This window comes from Orbicella faveolata, unplaced genomic scaffold (genome assembly GCF_042242905.1).
Source record: "Orbicella faveolata isolate gen_17 unplaced genomic scaffold, um_ofav_v1 contig_13, whole genome shotgun sequence".
Taxonomy (NCBI): Eukaryota; Metazoa; Cnidaria; class Anthozoa; order Scleractinia; family Merulinidae; genus Orbicella; species Orbicella faveolata.
The window spans coordinates 28,128,037-28,152,833 of record NW_028301540.1 but is presented as its reverse complement, the minus strand read 5'-3'; the positions used below and the strand labels follow the sequence as shown (position 1 = coordinate 28,152,833).

General features: G+C 39.3%; 2 protein-coding genes across 3 annotated transcripts; both read right to left on the bottom strand.

The window, feature by feature from the left end:
* Positions 1-803: 803 nt before the first annotated feature.
* On the bottom strand, positions 804-12,531 carry LOC110041065 (T-complex protein 1 subunit epsilon-like). The gene is made up of 10 exons (XM_020746334.2): positions 12,264-12,531; positions 12,132-12,192; positions 8,888-9,052; positions 7,596-7,794; positions 7,009-7,201; positions 6,111-6,380; positions 4,540-4,725; positions 3,759-3,896; positions 2,572-2,752; positions 804-1,189 (listed from the first exon to the last, which is right to left on the bottom strand). Exons 1-10 carry the CDS (start codon positions 12,384-12,386, stop codon positions 1,068-1,070), a joined length of 1,638 nt encoding a protein of 545 aa, XP_020601993.1. The 5' UTR covers positions 12,387-12,531; the 3' UTR covers positions 804-1,067.
* Positions 12,532-14,062: 1,531 nt separating this feature from the next.
* Positions 14,063-24,631, bottom strand: LOC110041072 (spartin-like). Of its 2 annotated transcripts, XM_020746347.2 has the most exons (15): positions 24,431-24,631; positions 23,537-23,607; positions 22,926-23,019; positions 21,467-21,669; positions 21,237-21,332; positions 20,229-20,656; positions 19,641-19,670; positions 19,442-19,519; positions 18,351-18,450; positions 17,372-17,475; positions 16,618-16,708; positions 16,164-16,254; positions 15,174-15,237; positions 14,546-14,577; positions 14,063-14,458 (listed from the first exon to the last, which is right to left on the bottom strand). In XM_020746347.2, the coding sequence occupies exons 1-15, from the start codon at positions 24,481-24,483 to the stop codon at positions 14,371-14,373; spliced, it is 1,623 nt and encodes a 540-aa protein (XP_020602006.2). In that variant the 5' UTR covers positions 24,484-24,631; the 3' UTR covers positions 14,063-14,370. The 2 variants fall into 2 exon arrangements, with proteins under 2 accessions (XP_020602006.2, XP_020602018.1); XM_020746359.2 differs by lacking the exon at positions 23,537-23,607.
* Between the last annotated feature and the right edge of the window lie 166 nt (positions 24,632-24,797).

Sequence of the window (24,797 nt, the reverse complement as noted above, 5' to 3'; positions counted from 1 at the left end):
AGTTTATGGACCTCGACTCCGTCTCGGTCCATAAACACGCAAAAAAAAGAACTTAGTCAATATCCAGCCATCTTGACCTCACACTTGGTCAATAACCCATACAAACAGTTTGGTTGTGAAAATTAATCCCCGTCATATCTTACTAATAAGTAAGCAATGCTTCGGACACAGGGGAAGTTCTTGAAAGCGGGTGTTCCTGAGTGATTTTTTTGTAGTTGTTTTCTTTACTAGTAATAATATTTGCCATGTATGTCCCAGCGGTAGTGGCATTTGATCGCCTAGCACGAGTTGACCCTAAGGTGAGGTATTTGAAAACCGTTTTGGGCCCGGTAGATGGGAATTTGAACAACTGAAAATTCAAAATGTTCAATGCTCGGGGGTGGGAGGTTTGTTGAAGTTTCGAATTGCCGGATGCATTACTTGAGTATCATCGAATTAATGATGCTCTCAGAAAGTTTGAGGGACACTCAAGAAGCTACAGCGAAGCTTAATCGTTCTCTGACAGCTCAGGGATGCGATCTGCCATTTTTCACAAAAGAGCGTGCTTACAACTACGCACGAGTAGAATATCATTTACAGCAAAAACACATTTCAACGGTATTACGCATGAGCATACCATTGTTTATCGGCAGATATTTACAGGTCGCGTGGTGGGCTCTCGGCCAATGAAAAGGAAGAGGAAAACGCATCGAATGATAATGATTATTAATTGATCGACCGATTGACAAATCCAACCTAGCTCCCCGGTGTCTCCTAATGTACATGTGTAGTTAACACAAAACATTGCCCCAAAAACATCTAACTATGCTTCTTCATTTTTATTTTATTCTCCATCGCTGTACAATTTGCTCTGCATGGTTCTTTTCTCTTTCCATCTCAGACAACGAGTGAGAGAACGATGTCTTTGGGGCAACTCTGTGAACGACTGTTTAAACTTCGACTCCACGAAATATTGATGCAAGCAAAGCTCTTTTGTAGTAAATTAACAGAGTCGACGGGTCACACCAATCATGCGTGACTCAGCTGTGTCACACAAGATAGGCATGTCACTTAAAGTCGAAGAGATGTCACGCTTCTCCTTGCGTCCTGATGTCGTCAATTTTAAGAATCATCTTGACGAGCTGAGTGGCCAGGCTTATCTGCTGCTTCTTGCCGATTAACGTTTCGATCACGTGTTGTTCTTTCATATCTGCAAAGCAACCAAGGACACCTCAATCAGATATATAATTCAAGGTTAAAGCAATATCAATACATTGTCAAGCACTCAAGGGAGGTGATTCCATTCAACCTGCAGTCTGAGTGTTTTTTTGGGATTAGAGAGCTTAAGGGCTCATTAACCGATTTATGGGCGCGCTCGCGCGCGTTGCTCAGGAGGTGAAATTTCACTTCCGGTTACTTACGTCAGCCTGAGCGCGGAAAATAAAAACAACTCGATAACTTCCAAATTCGCTTACATTTTAGATGTTTTTCCTTGTGTTTTACAAAATGCAAAGGAAAAAAAGTACGAACAAAGACAAAATAAGAAAAAGACAGAAAAACAACAGCAACAGAAAGAGAAAAACTAACTCCTCATGGCTTTGTTTGATCTTACCGAAGCCAGTAGTGTAAATTGCGCACGCGCTGATAGGAATTTTTCCAATATATATCGGGCACACTTCCGGTTTCTTTAAATGCTAAAGGAAACGCGGCTTTTAATTAAATCCAGCCTTTTTCGACGGATTTCGATTAAAGCCAACGTTGGAAAGATAGCTATGCATTCTTTTCTCAAAATTATGCTTTTTTCGGAAAATTACGAATTTTTTAATATTTTGAAATTCTCTCAAAATCTGACCTTTTAAAAATGAAACAAAATCTATGCATAGCGTAATGATGATTTAAATTAAAATATTAAATCAATGAAAAAAATCCCGATGAAGTAATCTGCCTGGGAGCCTTTGCGTTTTTTCAGTATTACTCACATGACCATGGGCGTGGCCTGATGACGTCATCACTAGTGTTGCTGATCATGAAAAAGTTAAAACACATGAAATAACTCTGAACTAACCAAAAATGATGAGGTTATATGAGAATAAATTTTCCTTAGCAACGGCTCGAAAAGATCGGTTAATGGGCCCTTAAGCAACGACGACAGCGACCCCGAAGACAACGCCTTGTAAAAAAATGAATTTATATTTTATCTTTGAATTTCGCAATTGTCTAGATCTGCTCAGTGCGCCTATTGGTCTCAGAACTTGCTTAAGCTAAATATGTAATACCAGTGTTGAAATCCAAATGGAAATACAAAACATTAGCCGCTGTTTTTCGCGTTCCCCACAATACACAGAACTTAGTCATTTGATGTTGCTGTTTTGTACAGGACCCCCCCCCCCCCCCCCAAAAAAAAAAGGAAAAAAAATGGTGAAAAGATTCAAAACGCACGTGCAGAACATTAAACCAATTGTTTGGCGACGTTCGCGCAAACTTCGTCGTTGTGGTTTGTTGAAACTCCCTGGTGTCTGCAAAGGAGACTTTAAACAAAAGGCATCTGACTGTGATTCAAGTAAACAAACAAACTGAATCAGGCCAACATACCATTAATTCCAGTATCCATGCAGTCGACACCGAGTCTAGGATTGCCTTCAGCGACTTGTCTGGATTTAATATCAGCTACAGTTTGAATGGGATTCAATCCTGAATTCTCAGCCAGAGCCAAAGGTATAGCTTCCAAGGCGTCACTGAATGCTCTCATGGCATACTGCTCCAGTGTGGATACCTGAGGAAATAACAGTCTCACTTACATGTGCGTGCAAATTGGAATGGTAACATCCAATTTTTTAAGTCAAGGAGCATACTAGACATAACTTTAAAGGTGTCAGTTTTAGTGAACAGATGCATGTACAGTGCCCCGTGGGAGGACCCCATACGGAAATGACGGGGGTGGTCGTACCTTTTAGGGGTTTTAAAAAACACAGTTTTGGTACGTCTTGGAGCATTCAGCTGCAAAAGGTCCACAATGGGAGCTTTTGGAGTACCTTACAGGGCATTGAGCCAAAAAAAAATTTGACCGGAGATAATGTCTTGTTTAAAAATTGGTACCTCTTAGGAGTTAAAAATATTTTGAGCCACGCCCATAAAAAGTGATCTTGGTGGGAGTCTTTTCAAAAGTTCCGCCGAGCACACCTGCCCTGTTTATATAGGGGTCGCCTGGGGTACAGTGCACAGTCTGTAGTCTGTGTCCTGCAGGGTTTGATCACCAGTAGTATTTGGAACCCCTGGAATACCACTGCAAATGGATATGAACCTGAGGCGTTTTCCATTCGATCAAAAATTCTGAATGGAAAGTCGAATGGAAAGAGCCCCAGGTTCACGTCCAAGTACTACTGGTAATCAAATACTACAACTACAAGTGGATGTGAACCTTAGATATTTTCCAGAATGTTTGGAAAAGGGGTCAGCCTCGCCAGGTACATCCAAATTTTCAAAAATGTCTTACCTGGAATTTCTGTTTTATTTGATTTCTCTCCCGGAATTCCAGAAATTTCCAGAATTTTCACTTTAATAGTTTCAGATTTTCTGTACACTTCCCAAGGAAATTTCCACAACATAACCATTCCCCCCATTTTGAAAGTTCCAGAATTTCTGAATGAATGGAAAGTGCTCCTGGATTTGGACCCCACCAATTTTGGGCTCCTATTAAGCTCATTGTCATCGATATCTGGGACCACTAATTATCATCAAACTTTCAGCATTCCTTTCAAACTACACCAGATGACCCTTACCTTGTCTGCTTCTTTTGTGACTGCTAATGAGCATGCCAGTTCTGTTGCTCCTCCACCATACACCACACGATTATCACGAACAAGATTCCTTACAACACACAGCGCATCGTGTATGCTCCTTTTAGCCTCCTCTATAATCTGTTTAAAAAAAAATGGAACAAAAACATGACAGCCTGAATTCTATAATGTAATGGGTTTCAAATTGTATAAATTTACATTACTTGGCATAATGTGATCTAGGGGTCATCTAAACATATTGTATGGAAATAAGCAAAACATACTACATGTAGTCGTTTGATGGGCTTTAAATGAATGCATTTACCACGAATCTTAAACTATACATGTACATGTTTATTGTTAAGCATGGAATGTACACAGAAAGGGCTATGCCTACATGTACACATAGACTTACATCTAGCCCTACACTGTTAATATGTATTCAGTTTTGAGATTTTGCTCCCCAAAGGAAATTCAAAACTGGCGTGCAAAACATTGCCCATATTTTTCCCCTTGGGTTTGGCCTTCATTTTAGTAAGTAAGTACGTAAAACTTTATTTAGCCAGGGTGGGTTCATTCAGGATCGTGGCTCTTATCCAGAGGGACCATTTACTGGGTATGCCACCAACCCTTTATTATGTCCAACATCTACATCTAACATGTATCTGTTACCCTTACGTCTGACATTCACTCAATAAACCTTTTCCTCTCCATGTGTTACAGAAAAGACTGTGTGACAAGGTAAAACAAGATCGGTTTGACCATTACACTGTTTGACCCTCACCATTTTGTTTCCTCCTCGGATAAAGATTGTAACAGCTCGAGAGTTCAGACACTCTTCTATAACCAACATCCTGTCCTTTGTAGTTCCAAAGCTGACTTCCTTTACCAGACCAGCTTTACCAAGCTTCTCTGCTGTCAGCTCTGAAAACCTTGGCACAATTCTTCCACCAGTGGCAATAGCAATAAGCTGGAGACAGAGTATCTTGCATGAGTTTGCATTCAACAGTAGATGGTTATGATTAACTACTTATTGACCGAGTAAGGTCTTTACAGGAAAATCTCAAACCGAGACCTTGTCATATTGTCTGAGCAATAGGTCAATAAGGCAAGGCAGAGGGTTGAGATTTTCCCATAAAGACTGAACGTCTGATTATTATTCAGTGTTTCAGCCAGAAAATTTTTTTCAAGGGCCAAAGTGGCCCCTGAAGACCTTTTTTAGGGGCCAATTTTTTAGGAAAGGGACCAATAAATTGAAAGCTATAGAAGGAAAAATGCGTCAGGGTACCAAGGAAAACAAAGCAGTTTATTAGGATCTAGGATAAAATTTAATAGTAAGTGCTTTTTGAAGTGTTTCTACTCAACAAATTTATTTTTAATCAGATACTAGTACAATCCGTGCATTACAAGAGAACAGTCCTTAGGCATACATGACATAGTCAATGATCAAGGGTTTACAATGCATTATAGGGCGATTTGAAACTTGGAAGTTTTCCGATGTGAGAGAATCAATACAGCAAAGCAAAACGATGGATTGACTTCTTTTCTTATGTTGAATGTTTTAAAAGCAAAGATCTTACAATATGATCGTCTAGAAGAACATAATGTGTGACAAAATAACCGGATTGAGCGTCAACACAGAGAAATGTTGTCACCATCATGGTGACTAAACCAGAATTTTTGCTGAATTTTGGTCGCCAAGGATGAAATGTTAGTTACATTGGTGACCGTATTGGTCACAATTTCGAGCCCTGCGATGGCTTTTAAAAGGAAAGGGCCAAATTGGCCCTTTCTTCGTTTTCTGGGGGCCATCTCTGGTTGCAACACGGGATTCCCGCAATGGCGTGCTCTGACGGAAACACTGATTATTGCTTTTTGCTTTACTTTCGCAGGCCCAGAATCAGGCCATGGGCATTACGGGAGAATAATGCCCTAAACTTGGCTAACCAGAATGTGCATTATATTGTCTACAAATACAAGCCACATAATGATTATTTGTACCAAATCAGCTGGTTATTGTAACTGTGATAAGCAGTAAAGACAGCTGTGATTTTCAGCACATTTCTGGCATTAGATACCAAGATACCACTCTAAGATACTAAGATACCAAGATACCACTCTAAAGCTAAAACTAAAATAATCAAACAATTGCCTTTTGCATTTTACTGTCAGTTATCTAGGTAGATGAAATTTCAGGAAATGAAGAATGCTCCAAAGGTCACATCCCTGGGTTACAATTGGCAGATTTTGATCCATTTTGACAGTTTGCTCCTTATTTCTATGACATCATAAACAGTGCAAAAAAAAAGGTACATTCATTTAGGTTACTGCAGACTGCTGTAATACACAACATACCTCAATTTCTGGTCCGCCAACCCATCTAACGGCTGGAAGCTCATTTTGTAACAGAAGATGGTTGGCCTCATCATCAAATCCCCACTGGCAGATTGCCAAATTAGCACCAGTGTCCTTCACTTGTTTTACCATCTGTTCAAACTTCTCCTTCTCATACTCTCGCAGCTTTTGATAGTCTTCCACAGAAGCAACATCCAACTTATGCTTAGTTTTTGGCTTGGGTGGCTCAAACGGGCAAGTTAAGATAGCGAGTTTGGCATCTTTAATGACCTGTTTGTCACAGAAACAAGAAGATAAGCTGATTTTCCTTTAACAGCCATATTTTCTCTAGTCAATGACAATTTTTTGCAATTTTTTTTTTTTAAATTAAAAGAAGTACTCTTGAGCAGCACACAGCATCAGATCTTGTCAACTTGCTTTATTTTCTCTGACCAGGATGTGGCTTGGCTGGAGGATACTTTAATCTAATTTTCCATACATTTGCCTGTAAATTTGGCTGGGGAGATGCAGTTTGCGAGAAAAAAATTATAGATGTATGTATGGGAAATCAAAAATTAACCGAGCATCTTCTAACCCAGCTACGTCAGGTTCAAATTTGGTGAATACAGTCTGCTACCTAGTATGATAAAGTTGTGATTCATAAGTTGTCGAATGTTTTCAATATTTAAAGTAAACTTATTTGCCACCTGATTCCCATACAAACACTGTTAGTAATTTCTAACCGCTTTGCCTACTCAGACAGATGGCATCGAAAACCATGATTAGACCTATTTTGCTTAATTTTGATCAATTCTGGGTTCACAGATTAAACGTTAAATCAAATAAACAGCTCTACCTGGTTCAAAATATAGAATTCTTCCGGAGTTGAAATGCTTTACAACTCAACAACAGCACACACCTTTGGCATTTGAGGATGGCTCATATCCTTGTCCACAACAACTCCTTTTACCAACATCGTATCATCCAGTTTTCCACCTTCCTTTCCTTCCATCTTGATTAATTCAAAGTCAACATCTTTTCTGTCTAAGTCTGCTACAGATAGCACAGCTTCTACTGCAATCTCTGCCAGCTTTCTGTGACATCTGCTGACACTGACATGAAAATACATACATGTATATATATGTATAAATTTTTAGCCACAGAGACATTCAGCATACCACTAGACATGCAAGCGGAGAAATTTCGAGGCAAAGTCGGTTCATGCTATTTTGCCTAAATTTATAATTCATCATCTTTGGTTGTAAATTAACAATAATATTTAGCAATGACATCATGGTTTCTATAGACTGTTACATGGTATGTACATGTACGTAGCTGGTCAACCGGCAACCCCTTGATCCACCCACATACAATATCAACAAAATTGATTTATGGACAGTTCTACAATGTTTTTGTAACACTCTTGAACATGAATTCCTACAATTTTGGCTTTGTTTAACATTCTTAAATTTATGGTTATGGACAGCTAATGGTTCATGTACTTACATTTTTGATCCAAGCGTCGTCATGGCAGTCTGAATGAGGGATTCTGGGTTGTTTCTATCGATGGGAAAGCTATCACATATCTTATCAAGCTGCTCATTGGCTATTCTGGCAGCTAGTTCATAACCATCGGCAATTCTTATTGGATGGATACCCCAGTCCAACAGCTGTTCAGCTTGTTCCAGAAGAGCTCCAGCAAGAACTGAAGAAATAGGAGAACATTAAATCACAACAATGCCAACATTATTTTTCTCTCTCTTTTGTTGCTTCCTGTAGTGTTCAGAGAAAATTTACACTTATGCACATGTATGGGAAGTGTCATTCATCATGACCAAACAAAATAAATAACTTCATTTAATCTTTAAGTGCATTTAGCACTCTTGTGCTAATTGAGGACACTCAAATTGTGCAAATAGAGTAGGAATTATTAAGAATCTCCACTGGTGGGAGGTTGACCAGTTGGCTATTAATTAATACAAAATGGCAAAGGAGTTGAACTTGAGGTTAGACAGAACAATTAATACAAATAGTGGCAGGTTGGGGGATTTGAACCTCCAGATTTCATATCCAGCACCCTAAACCACGTGGCCAGGCCACCTCCACTTGGCCAATACAGGATTTATTCGTGTAGTATTTAAAGCACACCATTCTCCCTTTGGACACAACTACAGTAGGCAATCTGGAGTAGGCATGAGAGCCTTGTCTTGCCTACTTGCACAACCAATAAGGATACAGGATTTAGTTCATTTTAGCGGTTCATAGAGGTACAACGTAGCACTCAAAATAAAATCGAGTTATCATACATGTATATTTTTAGGGCAAAGTGGCAAAATTTTAGAGGTGAGCTGTGAAAGAATAGCATGCAATTCAGGGGAGTCAAAATTTCCTTGTCATTCTGTGCTACAGAATATGAGTTACACATTAAATATCCGTAGCCCGTGACCATCCACAGTCACATCCCTCAATTGACCCTCGATCAACACTCGATTGACATCTCGATCCACACTCAATGGACATCTGGATCAATACCTAATTGACACTCAATTGGCAGTCTGTCGATAGTCGGTTGACTGACTCATATGTATCGACTGACACTTGATGGTATGTCTGCAAAAATTAGTCAACTCTCAACCAACTGTCCCAAACTAGTGTCAACCAAGGTGTCAATTGAGTATTGATCAAGTGTCAATCAAGGGTCAATCGAGGGCAACAATCAACACTCAACCGTGGATGCCTTTAGTACACACAATCTACCCTGGTTCTCTGGGATTAGAACAGACTAATTTTATCCTAACCTACAACTCCAGTCGTCCCATCACCGATCTCGTCATCCTGTGACTTTGATAAGTCGACCATCAGCTTAGCGATTTGATGTTCAACTTGCATCATGTCCAAAATGGTCGCACCATCATTAGTGACTGTTACATCACCATCTGGACTAACCATCATCTTGTCCATGCCTAAGAGTTATAAAATGTGTCACAAAAAAACGTACTGAACACTGTAACAAATTATTGGTCATTACTAAATCTTCAAAAACTTCATTTGATCTAATTTTTAAAGAAACTATGTTTTGGCCAATTTTTGAAAATATGAGTACGTGTGGAGTTTTATAAAGTTGATGAAAGTTATTACAGCACTTGTGTCATGATCATGTAAAACAGGCAACAGGTTAACAAGTTATTACATTTTGCTTTGAATGAAATCTCTCGTAGAGATTATAAATAACGGAGTATTTGTTAAGGACAAATTATGACACTTGCACATATGTCAGTCATATACACATATGAATGCCGACTCGCTAAAATGTACACTACATGTGTTACACAGTAGGAGTGTTGGTCACTCGTAAACCTGCCAACTTTTTTTCAGTAAAATGCATGAGATTTTTCATCTCCAGAACCTCAATTTCCGAAGATTTACTGACGGCTTCTGAAGATTGCCGAAGATTTCCAAAGACTTCCAAAGATCGCCAAAGATTTCCGACGAAATCCGAAGATTGCCGAAGATTTCCCAACGACTTCCGAAGATTGCCGAAGATTTCCCAACGACTTCCGAAACATGTCACGTCACACAATCTAAACATGAGTTGGTGTCGTGAACTCAATACGCGTAACAGAGTAAGCTTGAAGATGCTTTTTTGCTGGACTCACCAACTGTTTTTTGCCGAAAAAAAAAATTGAATTTTTATTTAATCGATTTTTAAGCAATTGTCAGTTAGGCGTGAGAAATTGGTCTGAATGCGTGAGATCACAATTTTAGATCCGCAGGCGTGAGACTCACGCGTAATGCGTGAGAGTTTGCAGGTATACACTCGAGGTAAGACATCTCCTGTTTTAAAGTGCCACTGAAACGAAATTTTCGTACTCTCTTTTTTTAGCCCAATTCATAGTTTCAAACGTGCTTAAAATAATGGTGAACTTTATTTCTGTCAAATCCTAACGGAAAGTGCTCTTTTTAGCTGCTGAAATCGACTTTTTGGAGCAAAACTGTGTCCGGGCTCTGGAACCGAGTTTAAGGACCTTGTGACGTCACTGGTTGTATTCACGCAAGAAGCGCTTAAGATTCTCTCTTGTTTTCACTTGATTTATTTAAGTTTATTCTTCATATTGTCGATACCTACTAGTTTCCTACCTTGTAATCTCAGTCCAGCCTTGACAGGAAATACACATCATAAACGTTGGAGGGCGCCAAAGAATGTAGATTCACCAAAATGAATGCTACAGATTAGAACAGCTCAGTATACTTTTCGAACATCTTGAGTACTCGATTGGAGATTTCGAAGACGAGTGTGGCGACTTTTGTATCACGTCCTGAAGCCTAAACACGATATTTCGTCGTCTGTTTTCAGCCTGGTTCTGAAATTTGGATTCTCACGTTTATCTAAGGTCTATTAACAAGGTTCGAATATGTCCTCGGCAACTTTGCTGCATTAAAAGCCGTAAGCGCATCAGCCATCCGCACAATCATGAAGTTATTAACGGTCCACAAGCTTTGAGTCGAGTACTTCTTTGCACACAGAGAGCATCTTTTTATGATACTAATAAGTGAGAGTTCTTGTGGTAGACAAAATGTATCTTTGAAAATTGTGATCCACAGCAGGGTTTGCTTTATCGCCGCATACGTATCAGTGTAAACAAAGCGGGAATTTCGCTTCTCTTTTACACGTATCTCCCAATTGTAATATTTCACGGCCGATGGATAACTTGGAGTTCTTTAGCACATACTTATGTCTATGATCTTCATTTAATAGTATTCAAGTTCAAAGCAATTCGTTAAACGTCACTAGTTTATTATTTAGTCGAAGGTTTATTAAACAGAATTTGAACTAATTTGCATATATGACCTTTCGCCGCCGACATTGTCACGCTTTCTCTCGTTTCCTGAAAACATATAATTGTAGGGTCATGGCAGCTAAGCTTACCTTTATAGTTTAAATTCGCTCCCTCATATAAAATAAGAGGGTTTCTTAAATTGTTGCTGTTGTGATAACTTGTAGGATGTAGCAGATACAACTAGACTAAAGGTCACTGTGGCACAATCTCGTCCACGGTGAAACTCACAAAACGTCCGGTTTCCTCGAAGCGAAGCGACTCGAAAACTCGAAACGTTGTTGCTACGATTCGTGCAGCAGCACTCCGGATAATATTTTCAAAAGCCGCTTTCTCTTGTTTTCATTTCTTTTAACTTTATGAGTGTAGATATTGTTTAATTGAGTGCTGGCCATTTCACTAAGAGTCCCGATCATTTTGCGATCTAAGAACTCCCACTCGTTTGCTTGCTTACATAAAATATCCAATTAAATAGACTGAAAAGCCCCAGGATCGACTCTCCACCTCTTCATGTCTAAGGCTACTCTTATTATCTGCTTTACAGCCCTGAGATGTCCTTAAGATGTTTTTTGGGGGGCTTCGAACAGTATTCTCTTCTCCCATAATCACTCTAAATTTTCAGCGCGGCATGAGAGCAATACAACCAGTGACGTCACTAGGCTGTTTTGGCCACGCCAAGATGGCCGCCAATTTTGGGCTTAACCAGCCAATTTCGAACGGCTGAAAAAGCAGTTTTCGCTTACCGTATGCGAAAAAAAAGTCTGCAGTGTTTCCAAGTAAGGTTGAAACTTTATTACTAAGCAAAAATCTCACATACGAAAATTTCGTTTCAGTGGCACTTTAAAGCACGTGACTTGCGTATTGATCTGAAGAAGCAGCAGATGTATTATTACCACAGGAAGGCTTCAACGTTGTAGATATTTTGTTAACAAAAGATCTGCACCGTTTTGTGTACATGTTTTGTGTACATGTGGACATGTAAGTAAGCTTATTATAAAGCTTTGCATCAGCTCGAATCATTGCAAGACGATGAAAATAACACTGATACAAGCTGGAAAGATCTGGAAAGAATGCCTGCGCAATTAATTTTTGTACAGCACAGTTAGGATACATTTTTAAGGTGGCTACTCCCCTTCAGTTGAGGAGGAAACAAAGCACATTTCGTCCATTTTGACAAGTACATTTGCTCGATCGAACTTAAACTTACCTTTAGGCCCAAGAGAGGTCCGAAGAATATTAGCCACAGCTTTAGCTGCTAAAATATGAGACTGTGGAGAAATTACACCAATCAATCAAAATGATGATCCATACTGAAATCAAACGATGATCCAAAATTTACCTTCTGTGCATCCAGGCCTGTCAACCTTCTTTGCTTGTCTTGTTCTTTTAGGATTATAAACGGTCTTCCGTATTCATCGAAGGTAATACCCTGCGGACGAGCTTTTAGAGGCATTGCAGTCATGTTCCCTGACGTATGGAGAGAGGGATCCCTCACTCTTTTGCCGATTACTTTGGATTTTGTGGATGGTTTTCGAAAGAAAATGTCAGAGCACTCCTTGCACCGGTAGAGCCCAGACCTCCTTTGCGCACAAGGTGTTCGCGAACAACTGCAAACGCGCGGTCCCAGGCCACAATCAAAAAAGCTGTAGGCAGCTAACGCACCGCACAAAAATGACAAACGAAATTAAGGTGGCTGAACACAGTTTTTGATACCTGTGTTCATTCACCTTTTTCTCTAAAACCCTTGATCCTTCGCTCACCAAAAATGGCAGCAAGCAAGTTAACATCACAAACTTTGGTTTTTTGATGGTTAAGCTGATGTATGTGCCGTTGCCATGAATAAATATAAACAGGCCTTTAAAATCGGTTTTGTTTATTTATAGAAAATTTAGTTGTTACCGAAAGAACCCAGTTAAATGCAGCGCATGCGTAATAGGTCAAAAAAGTGCGATTGAATGAAAAATTACACTCTCGGAAATACGCCTATTTCTCGAGAACCACTCATTAGAATTTCACGAAATTTGGCACGAAAATACTTTAGGAAATAAGTAACTGGAGTACTAAAAATAATTGAATTTTAACAAAGGAAATTTTAGATATTCCAGGGAAACTTCAACAAGGGATAATTAAAGATCTCTCTGTTAAATTATTAGCAAAATGGTGTTAACTTGTGAGAATCGTTACAAGCTTGTTGCAGGCAAATTATAAAGAAAATCTAATAACTAGATTTTCTACAAATAAACAAAACCGATATTTATATTTATTCATGTTGCCATGGTAACGGCACATACGTCAGCTTAACCATCAAAAAAACAAAGTTTGTGTTGTTAACTTGCTTGCTGTCATTTTTGGCGACCGACAGATCAAGGGTTTTAGAGAAAAAGGCGAATGAAACACAGGTTTCAAAAACTGTGTTCAGCCACCTTAAAGTACAAGAGGTTAGGGGAAAATCGGTGTATGACATTTGAAGACTACAGTCTGCAGTCTGCAAATGTCATACACTGGGGGAAAATACAGTACCCGAGTAACAGGCTTTCTAAGGTAGAGAGGAGAGGGGAATCCTTCTTTTTCAGTGTTTTTTTCCTCCCCCTCTCGCCTCACTTCGTTACTTTCGAATAACCAGCTTTTTTTGGCTTTTTTAGCGTGTTTATGTCTACATTATGGGATTATGAGCTGGCGGAGCGGTGGAGGGTGCTAGGGAGTGGGGAAAGCTATGGAGATTCCTAGAGAGAGTTTAACCGTACTTTTTATTAGGCAGCGAAGTATTAGCTAAGTATTCGTGACCGTCCGCAGTCAAATCGCGCTCTCCAGGAGGGCGAGATAGTGATTTCGCCCCAGCTCAGGTTAGCCTGCTCCCACCATAGTGAGCGATATAGTTGGACGAACACTCGCCTCAAAGTCAACTCACTCCCATCACCAGCTTACCGCTAGCTATTTCTATTTTTGCGTTCAACTGAGTTTCTTGTTGATTCTCTCTTTGCTTTGAGGGTCGTTGTTTACTCCGGGTACTTCAGATTTTCTCCTCTTCCCCTAATAGAACAAACGTTTCCAGTAAAGATAATGACTGTGATGTGAACAGGACTAGAACCTCGTACCGTGTCAACAAAAACTAAATAGAAAAATAAACCGCGACAGAACTGATGCAAGAAAATTTAACTTTATTCAAATTATACAAAGATTACAAAACGTGGACTATTTATTCATAGGAATTTTTCTCAGTACTCATACAAATTCTCACCCAACCTCATACGTAGCCTCCATAAAATTTTATATTCTTTTATTTCTATTTTAGCATCACCCTGTGGAAGCTTATAAATCCTGGAAAAAACTAAAGCTAATTTATTACTCATTCCACTAACTTAGAATACGTTTTGTATACAATTTTCGTCTTTGAAAAAGTGCTGTTGTTGACATGCCCCGTAGATGTCACTTTTTATACAGCAGTTTTATTGTTTCCCATCGGTAATGTACTTCTTCTCCGCCTCTTTAACCACTTCTTTTCCTGTGTCTTTCGCAGTTCGTTTGGCAAGAGCTCTGGAAAGAAACATTTTTAGGTTGGGCTTAGTCTCACACTCGGTCTAATAAAACCTTAGACATTTTCAATGTCATAAAAGTACTTACTTGATTCCTAGATTTTCTACGTTCCAGCACGTCTGTGTCAAGACAAAAAAAAAAAAGACAAAGACAACAGACTCAATTGTAGAGGTGCAAAAGAACGAAAACCTAATAAATAAACACTACATGTGAATATCGTACCGCAAATGAGAGCAAAAATTCGCGTGACAACGTCACTACAGCGCTGTAATTGGTTAAGTACGAAGAGTGAGTTTTTCATAACAAGCCACAGAGCAGCCACAGAGACTAGCAATGACATGGGAAACCTTTATTTCCTTTGATGTTAGTCCAACAAAAAATAACGTTGTTAGCGATTTAGTCTTGGGGAAAAAAGTTCTTTTAGCTCAAAACACGGTCTTTTTTGTAGAAAAAGTCTCCAGAGATGGGAACTAATTTGTAGAAGTGACGCCATGTACAAAGTTCGCCACGCTGTTCGCTGGGTGTTTTTACAAACTCGATCCCAGGCTCTCTCTCTTATGCTTTCCTTGTCTCCTCAACGACATGGGAGAAAAGGAGAGAGAGAGCCTCAGAGTGAAATAAACTGTGCTCAGCTTCTCTCATCTTCTCCGAACTGCCGTCATCGCTGCTGTCATGAAATGGAGCAAGTTTATCGAGATTATCTTGTGTAGTTTACCTGTAAAACTAACCCCGCAGCTCCCATAGAATTGTTTGTAGCTTCAGCAACTGCTGGGCCGTACCTAAAAAATAAATACAAACAAGTTAAAAAATATTGGACGAACGAAAATCGACTCAAAGGGACTGGATGGGGTGCTGTAATCTCGGTTATTTTGGGCGATTTGCCAGCTAACAGTTTAACAGTTATCTGTCACCCATCAATAAACGTTGAGATCTCTGACTCAACTATCAGTAAAGAAAACGCCTCATTTCTTAGGTCCGGGGAGGACTCCCAGAAAAGTTTGGTGGGGGGTGTGCGGCCCACTTCCCAAACCCTTACCTTATTTATGACCAAAATCTGCGATTTTTGCTACCCTATTTATGACCTAACCAAAAATTCGATACTCTAATTATTACCGTTGCGGCTGGCACCGTTGCCCTAACCATAAGTTATGAAGGGCTTTTGTTGATGGTCTTATTGATAATGATGAAAAGGTAGTTTCTTCCAAGAAACATGCCTTATTGAAGACCAAAATGGCCAAAATCGATACCTTATTTATGACCTAAACGGCTGAAAGACCCTACCCTTTGGGGCCGCACATACCTTATATAGCCCATATAAGGGAGTATCGCTCCCCCCCCCCCCCCCCGGGTTCTCAGGCGACCGTTGAGACAATTTCTCATCTGCCAGTTGTTCCCTAGCCTCCGACGCAGACGCTCTTTGGGCTCGCCACGCAATATTCGGAGAAGGAAGACTGTCTGATGAACCCAAAGGACGCCTGCGCCGGAGGCTAGTTGAACCCCAGTGCTGACCCTCAATTCAGCAAGCCACGTTGATGTTTCCGTCGTAGAAAGTTTGAGCTCGTGGTCAAATTCTAAATTATGAACTCTAAACGATGGTTATTAATTATTTCCCTGGCTCGGGTTGTTCGAAGGCTGGATAACGCAATCCACCAACAACTGGGGCCTGAAGGTCTATTCATATCTAACCGAACACGTCAAGACTCACTTGTGATCTACCGTCTGCACAGTAGCATGTTGAAGACTCTTGTATAATACTTTCCATGAATTCTCAAGGCCTTGGTAAATGGTGGCCGCTCCTGCGTGGGCAAGAAAACGAACAGAATGAAACAACAACAACTGCAAGTTAATAGAGCGGTTTTCAACTGAGTGACCTAAAGCCAAACCAAACTAATCACTCTAGCCAATCAAAGAGGACAGGCTATAAAGTGAGCCAATCAAAACTCGAAGTAATTACATGTGGCTTGCGTTAGGCACGGGAAAACGTGCGCGAGCGAGTCAACATTGGTTTTGGTTTCACTTCTAATTGGATAAAATTGGCGCGAATTCTTTAAGCCAATCACGTTGCGTAATGAGTACAAAACCAATTATTTTTCAACACTCGAGTGAAAACCGCTCTATTCACAATGAATATCAACAAGATAAAAGGCACCTGATTCTACCTCTTGCTCCGCTGACTGCCACTTTCACGAATTCGTCCACGGTGGATGAACCGTCAACGTCGTCTCTTTTCTTCAAAGAATCTGGCAAAGCCTGGAAAGGAAATAAACAAGACAGGATTCTAAAGAAAGACCCACAACCGGTCGTTTAAAGTCGATGACTCGCTTGATTCCGGCTCCTAATTGATTCCCGCCAAGTGCTCCATCATGGTTGCCAAAGACATCACTCGTCAAAATTCCCTGACTATTCGCTGACGTTTCCCTGATAAAAAATGAAATTTCTCTTACCAAATAAATACGAAATGTCCGATATAGTAGCGGCCTCTAGCCTGACCTCACAGCCGTTCTGATTAGTTATCATCAGTTTCCACTTTCTTCGCTGAGCAAAATCTTCGTTGAGATCACAGTGACCCGAAAAGCTTCCACCAGCCTTGGATAGTGCTGTTATAATATTTCAATTTTCCCTGACTTTTCCTCAAAATGTCAATTTTGCCTGACTCACAATAAAATTCCCTGTCTTTGTTCCCTGACCATTTCCACGGTGACCTGTGGCACTAGCCCTGTCCATAAAGATCCCACGCAAAAGCACTTGTCCCGCGGGATATACACACCTCACTCCCGCGTAAGAAACCCCGAATGATGGCAAAGGCACTCGCAGGGAATACCAGGGAAGGATTGAACAAGAAGGGAGGGAAGGAATCAAAATTAAGGAAGAGAATATTGCGTACAACCCGCAAGAGCCATTAACGAAACTCACCTTTCCGCCTTTCTCCACAATAACAGGGGCGAGTCGTCTCCCCAGTTCAACTGTCATGGCTGATACTGCAGCGACTACAGCACCGCTTACTTGGCACGCCATGCCTATCAACAAACACACAACTATGTTTTTTTGTTTGTTTGTTTTTTGTTTTGTTTTGTTTTGTTTTGTTTTGTTTTTTCTAAGAAATATTTAATGATTGAATCAAAATACTACACGACCCCAATGATTATGACGATTTTTAACCGAAAATATCTCCCGGGCCGGGTTGTTCGAAAGCCGGTTAAGGCTAAACCAGGATTAAAAGTTAAGGAAAGTATTAATTTTTCTTTAATAGAAATGTTTGTCACTTCCTACGTTTTGCGTAGTTCGAGACAAAACTAGAAGGCCAAACAATATAAAAAGAAAACCTCGCCGAAAAGTTACAAAACTCAAATCAAAATTCTTGCTAATCGAGGTTTAGATTAATCGGGCTTTGAACAACCTGGCCCTGAATAATATCTCTTCTGGATTACGATGGTATGTATTGGCTCCAAAGGCCTTATGCTCAAACGTCCCGCAGGGAAGACAAGGAAGTAAAATAAAGAGTCATCGAAGCGACAGCAGGAAACACGCCGAACCAATAACAACTGAACTCGAAACAAAAACGTAAAAACCCGTCAAAAATGAGCCGAAATGGTTTTGGTTTTTTTCCTCATTGGTCAAAAACTATCACGTGCTCTGATTCCTTAGAGCCTTAGAGCAAGCTATGCTTACAGGTTAGAACTAGCAATGATCAGCTTTGCAAAAACATAAACAACACAATCAGATATCTAAAACACTAAAATGTCAATAAAAAAAACTGCTCCCGTGTGGTTATCATCTACATGTACCCCACGAGTTTTTAATCGACTTAGGCCGCCATGACATCGCAATAAATAAACAAATGGAAAGTACCTCTGACAGCAAACTAAGCTGTTTGATTTTTAATGTTTTTTACCTGCAACAGTCTTCACTTGACGAATATTATCCTGTACCTTCTCTTCAACTTCCACCGGCTTTTCATTGGGTTTGAGATTTTCTCTGAGTTTAGCCGAGCCCTGCACAGTTGCAAAATATAAGCCTGACTATTATATCTCTCAAATATTACGCGCGCTGTGAATGTTCAATTTAGTGGGCTGGGCCGTATTCCACTTTGCGGTTCGCAAATATTTAAAGCTGCTTCTGTTGCTAAAATGTTTCGTTATTTATCCCCAAGTGTTCTTAACTTCTACTGCAAATAAAAGTTTAAAAGTTGAAAAGTCTCTTTTACTTTAAAATTGTGTATTAAAACGTGCTTATGGATTAACTACGATTTCAACGATCTCTTGATTAACAACGATTTCAAATTGACTCATTTTGCTTTCGAGGTGCGTCAGAAAATTGAAACCGTTCCGTGTGAATAGAAATCGCTCCCAAACCGATTTATAGCCTGCGTGCTTCTCGCTTTGGGCCATAAATCAAAAGGGAAAAATGTTGGTCCGTAACTTGAACAGTACGGACCTCAAACTCGTTTAGTAAGAGGTAATTATTAAAGGCCACGGCAGCAATACCTTCAATTTATGTTATAAAAAAAGCTACATGGAAATCAGTTGTTAGACGACATTTTTTATTACAACAAATTTAAAATGATCCAGAACAACGATTCTGAAGGTTTCACATTTGTCTGTACTGTTAATGATTCATTTCAACACTTCCTATTAAATGGATTTGTCATTTTTTGAGTATTGTCCCATTCCAGGGTGGAGACTCCAAAATGAAAAGGTAAGGAATGCTTGTTGTCTCGCTAAATAAAAAATAATAAAGAAAAGCAGTCATTTCCATTCAATTTAAATTTTCCTATGAGCATCCCTGACCTTTTCACACAGAGATCCCCACCCCCACCCCCCACCCCCACACACCACCCTGGGTTTTTTATCTAGCAAATATTAATATGTTTATGCTGTGATCTCCACACGCATATATTATGTTTGTGAAGTCAATTACATGTGCTGGTACAACGTACTTAAAAGTCACAGTTCAAGAAACTAAAGACAGTCCAGTTTTACTCACCTTTTGCATAAGATGACTCCCTACTTCTGCTCCTTTGGTCAGTCCCCAAGCAATGAGTTCTGATCCAATTGTAATACCCTAAGATAAAACACAACAGGAAAGACATATTCAGAACAAAGAAGTTAAGTCAGTTTCAATCCTGGAGACCAGAGAGGCCCCACTCATGGCTCAACACAGTCATGTAAATTAATGTACACACCTTAGAAACTTTCCTTCCCCATGATGTTCCCTACAATTAAAACAAAATGCACATAAGTAAGAAGCATGAAACTAGTCACAAAGCTATTAGCCAAATTATGACAAAAAAAAATCAATTGCCTCACAATTGACTGTATAGGGTTTCAAAGATGGTTTACGTTTTAATCAAATGTGATTGAAAGATGGAGAAATTTACGCAGTACCAGTATTCGTAAGTAAAGTACAAAAACAAAACTATGTGAAATTTAAATCGTTAGCTTTACATTTATCAAATGAAAATTAGAATCTCAGCAAGGGTACACTGTACCTATGGTAATAATAAGATGCAACCAGGCATAACAGCATACACTGTACTAGGGGGGACTGGAATCAGATCAGCTGACGTCCTTGAAGGAGAGGGGATATTATCCGGAAGCCTGTTGCACAAGAGATTCGGGGGCTAGTCTTTAGGTGGTAACACACTTTTTGGGAGGAAGGTTCTGTGGGTCTTTTTTTTTCTTTTTTTTTTGCTTTTAAGGGGGTTCACTCTCAAAGGCTTGATTAATTAGAAGTTTACAGTAGAAGTTATCAAAAGCTAATTAATACAAACCTGAGAAGAATCAGCTGGTACAACATCAGTACTTGGTCTTACAGCCACGGCTACAGAAGAACCATGCTCATCTGTAGATTCTACTGCAGGAACACTTGGCGTCGTGTCTTCATCTCTTCTTTGGTCTACATCTCGCACCTCTTCCTCGGAATACTTGGGTGGAGTATAATGATGGAAATCTGTGTAACACTTTAAAATCCTTTCAAACCTTTTCAGTTCCATAGAGGAAATGTTGGGGTTTAAAATCAACCCCACTGAAGCAAATCCTCTCTGTGGGCGAGGCTTTGAAGGTGGAGGGGAAGATGGGTCGATAGTGATGTCAGGGAACATGTATGTGTGAGGCTCCGTGTTGAGGACAGGAGATCTGCCTGGGACCATCGGGAACATCCATGCTCCACACTGAAGGAAAGCTGGTGCTTCATGAGAATCTAGTAAGAAAGATTAACAACCATGGCTCTGAAGACCCGTATTCACTTAAGCAATTGAATCATATTTAATTACTAAAGTTAACAAACATATAGGATGCTTACCACTTAGCTAAAAAAGAGGAGATTTTGGTTGAAAGTCAAGAGCGGTGGAGATTTCCCATTTGCTACATTTTCCACTTTCCAGTCTCTCATCAGCCAAAAAAATAAGGGAAATTAAATTGCAAATGGTGAGTGTCATCTTGTTACTGAGTTGGCTTGCTGATTTTGGAAAAACCTTTACCATTGTTCAAAAGTCATTTCATCTGGTTTATTCTAACCAATGGTAAGTACCCACAATATTCTAGTCAGTTGAGGAAGGTAAATGTATCATGTAGCACAATGCAATCAAACAATGGAGAATGTTTCCAAAATCTTTTTTTCTCTTACATGTACTTGATATTTTAACTTATAAGCAGAAGCAAGTTTAAAATCTTTCTGCTTTTTTTTTCTCCAATACAAATTCAGCTTTTATTAAATATTGCTGTATTGACAAATTAAGTAACTAAATACTATTAAATTATTGACTTGTATCTCACTGTACCTGGCTTATAATTGACAAACTGATAAGCATATAAAGTTTGTGGTTGAGACAACGTTGTGACACTTCCTTGACCACTAACAAAGAACATCTTTACACCTGTGTTCCAAAATGAAAATAATTTTACTTAACTACACACACAATCTACCTCATACATGTACATCATGTTAATAGCTGATATCAGCTGAGGAAGCGCTAAAAAAGTACAAGAAGGCAAATGAACCGCTTCATACTGTGTTCCAAAACCAAAAGTTCCTTGACATCTTCCCATGACGTTCCCTCTTGATCTGCTAAATAACAGGCCTCCAGTTCCTCATCAGTGGCAAGGTGCCCATTCTGACTCTGACCGTCAGCCATGTCCTCACTTGGGGCAGATGGATTGGGATTCAAGCTAGCAGATAAAGCTTGTATTCTCTCTTTTACTTGCTCTTTGGCCCTGAAACAATTTATTAAATAAATATTTTAAGAGATTTGATAATGGCATAAGAGTGAGTGATCTCATATGACTGCAATGCATGCAAGGGGCCAAATCTACACATAAAGTGGAATCCAGATTTTTTGCACCTCCAAGCAAAACATACCCACATATGTACACTGTAGTGTGTCCTTGCATTGCCCAAGAAGCATCAAAGGGGACTTGCAATTAGAAGGTGATTTCTGATATTAAAGGAGCTCAGTCACGGTTTGCGCATATATTGAAAAGTTTAGCCTCAATTTTTCAAATTCGTAATTTGTGATCCGTGTCAATCTTCTCCATCCTTAGCCATCCTTGTTCCTTTATGGTTTATCATTATCTCTTTAGTGTTTTTCTATCTTATTAAACTGTTATTTTCAGGTTTCCTACTATTTAAAGGTAATTTTGTATGTGGCCAAAATAACTCAAAATACCGTGACTGAGCCCCATGAACAAATGATTGACTGTTCTGACTAGTTGACAGCCATTTCTTGTAGCTTGAGATTGATCCTTTGATTGCTTTATATATAGTGATACTTTGATCTGATATCACAAGTAGGGAGATGGCTGATGATGGCAATTCTCGCATGTGTACTAACATAACAATTATACATGTATCATGCACCAGGTGGGAGGTGGGGTGGCCTCATGGTTAGTGCGCTCGTCTCCGGATCAAGCGGTCTGGGTTCGAGCCCTGGCCGGGGACATTGTGTTGTGTTCTTGGGCAAAACACTTTACTCTCACAGTGCCTCTCTCCACCCAGGTGTATAAATGGGTACCGGCGAACTTAATGCTGGGGGTAACCCTGCGATGGACTAGCATCCCATCCAGGGGGGAGTAGAAATACTCCTAGTTGCTTCATGCTACAGAAACCGGGATAAGCTCCGGCCTGATGGGCCACTTGGCTCGCATGCAGACTTAACCTTTACCTTTACCATGCACCAGGTACATGATTGTCGCTGCCATATTGGCTTGCTACAATGTATTTCTCATGCTTGGCAGCTAAGTTCTCAGCCATGAACAAATGATTGACTGTTCTTGGACTAGTTAACAACCATTTCTTGCAGCTTGAGAATGATCCTTTGATTGCTTTTATGATACTTTGGCTTACTATTTCTCATGCTTGGGTTCCTGTTATTGAATTTAAATATTACGTACATCAAGGAACAACAAGCCCAGCATGTGGTAAATACCAGAAAGCAAATGCTAACAAAGCGCTGCAACTAGATTTGTCTTACGATTTCATCTTCTTCTGTAGTTGTTTGGTCTGTTCCAATCCTGGTCCAGAATCACTGCAATATACACTCAAACCCACAACAAGACTACGCAGACCTACAAAAAACAAACAAACAAGCATAAAGAAACTGCATGTACATGCACCAACTTACAGAAGGAAGAGATACTAAGTACAGTACTCTATTGCATCAACCAAGGGTTTCAAATTACATTTCCTGATGATTGAACCTGAATACCCTTTATTCTGGTTTTGCAAAACACATTTGAATTTTGACGTACAGTTTGATCCCAGTTAGGTGTTGTGGATGTCTGCATATTTACTTGCTTTGCAAGTTTTTAAATTACACTTAAAGGACACAACTTGCTTAAATTTACATGAGTAACGGCTGCCAATCAATATTAGAATACACTCAGTCTGCAACTTGTCAAATTGCACAGGAAAAAAATGAAAATCTGGTTAATGGAGTGCAAAACAATTCATATCTCCTCTTGTTTTGTTAAATGTGTGATTACATGTACTGACTAAAAAATTTATCGTTAAAATTGATTCATTTGTTATAAGTTCATATGAACACACACAAGAGATCTTTGCGATGGTTTTGCATACATGTACCTTTATGATAAAACTGAAGAGCCTTCTGTTTGTTTCCTTGTTCGTCAAATTTTAGTCCCTCGTTGATATAACTAATAATTAATGTTAAATATAACACAGAATAAATACAAATACATGTATGTCATCAGTCTTTGACATGCTAGGAATAAACATTAAGGAAAAAAATTTCTATGATATTTCAATGTCAATTAGTAAGACCGCGACACTGACACTGTTAACATAATTCTTATTAGAAATATTTCGCATATTAATTTTTATAATTATTTTTCCCACAGATGTACAGCTTTTTATATGTTTAATTTATCAGCATTTTGGCACAGCTGTTCAATTTCACACAAATTAAATTCTTGTTTGGATAACCTTTTAATTGAACAGTAATGTCACAAAAGCATTGAGATAGTGGCCAATTTTTTTTGCTCATGTCTATGATATATGATATCTACTCTCAAAAACATGATAATAATTTTTTTTTTTATATATAATTTACATGTAAAATACAGAAAAATAAAGATTAGTTGTAGAGATAGTATAAGCGTAACATAATCATCCTAACAGTCATTATAAGCAGGTGATCATGACAGTAGATTCTGAATGACACAGTTTGACAAAATTGTGGTTAAAAAAAAAACATATCACCTTAAGTTTACTGCTATAGTCATCTTCATCAAAATACATTGACAACAAACTTGCGAAAAATCAACTTAATGTGACTTTCCAAGCTCAATTAAATGTCACCATAAATTATTTGTTCCCCAGGCTACCTTTGTTGCAATTCAAAGATGACTTCAAACTGTACAGCGACAGTAAACCGTCGATTTTGATACGTAAGCTTCCAGAAGCTTCACAGCTAACCAGTAAGTTTAATTTTTAGAATTTTTTCACTTTAGTACCCACCGGAAAGCATCGTCGTGGTGTGCCTTTACTTTAGCATGGCCTTCTCTCTCCATGTTGCTTGAGTTTTTTTCGCTGATCTCCGTTGAAGAAGTTAGCTTGCTAGCACACAAGATTACTCAAACTGCTAAAATTAGAATTCACCTAATCCGCCATAGTGACCGATACTTAAATCGGAAATTACATGACGTATCTTCACCATGAGGGAGAAGCCGCTGAGTCATCCGCTTCTCATATCCCGGACGATCTCGGATGTTGTCAAAACGACGACAGGCAGGGCGAAAAGGCGACAGTGATGATCTAGGGGTGCAACGACAAAGCGAATTTTAAAACAATCTCGCTCCTATGGTGAGTTTGACTGCTGCTTTTC

What these genes read in the sequence shown, in the direction of transcription:
- LOC110041072 (XM_020746347.2), bottom strand. Translation starts at nt 24,483, where the DNA reads ATGGAGAGAGAAGGCCATGCTAAAGTAAAGGCACACCACGACGATGCT. An exon ending in GTTTGTCAATTATAAGCCAG is followed by an intron (nt 20,657 to 21,236) that starts GTACAGTGAGAT and finishes CTTTCTTACTAG; the next exon opens with ATTCTCATGAAGCACCAGCT. An exon ending in TACCAGCTGATTCTTCTCAG is followed by an intron (nt 19,671 to 20,228) that starts GTTTGTATTAAT and finishes TTTTAATTGTAG; the next exon opens with GGAACATCATGGGGAAGGAA.
- LOC110041065 (XM_020746334.2), bottom strand. Translation starts at nt 12,386, where the DNA reads ATGACTGCAATGCCTCTAAAAGCTCGTCCGCAGGGTATTACCTTCGAT. An exon ending in CAGGCCTGGATGCACAGAAG is followed by an intron (nt 12,193 to 12,263) that starts GTAAATTTTGGA and finishes ATTTCTCCACAG; the next exon opens with TCTCATATTTTAGCAGCTAA. An exon ending in ACGACGCTTGGATCAAAAAT is followed by an intron (nt 7,202 to 7,595) that starts GTAAGTACATGA and finishes TTTTCATGTCAG; the next exon opens with TGTCAGCAGATGTCACAGAA.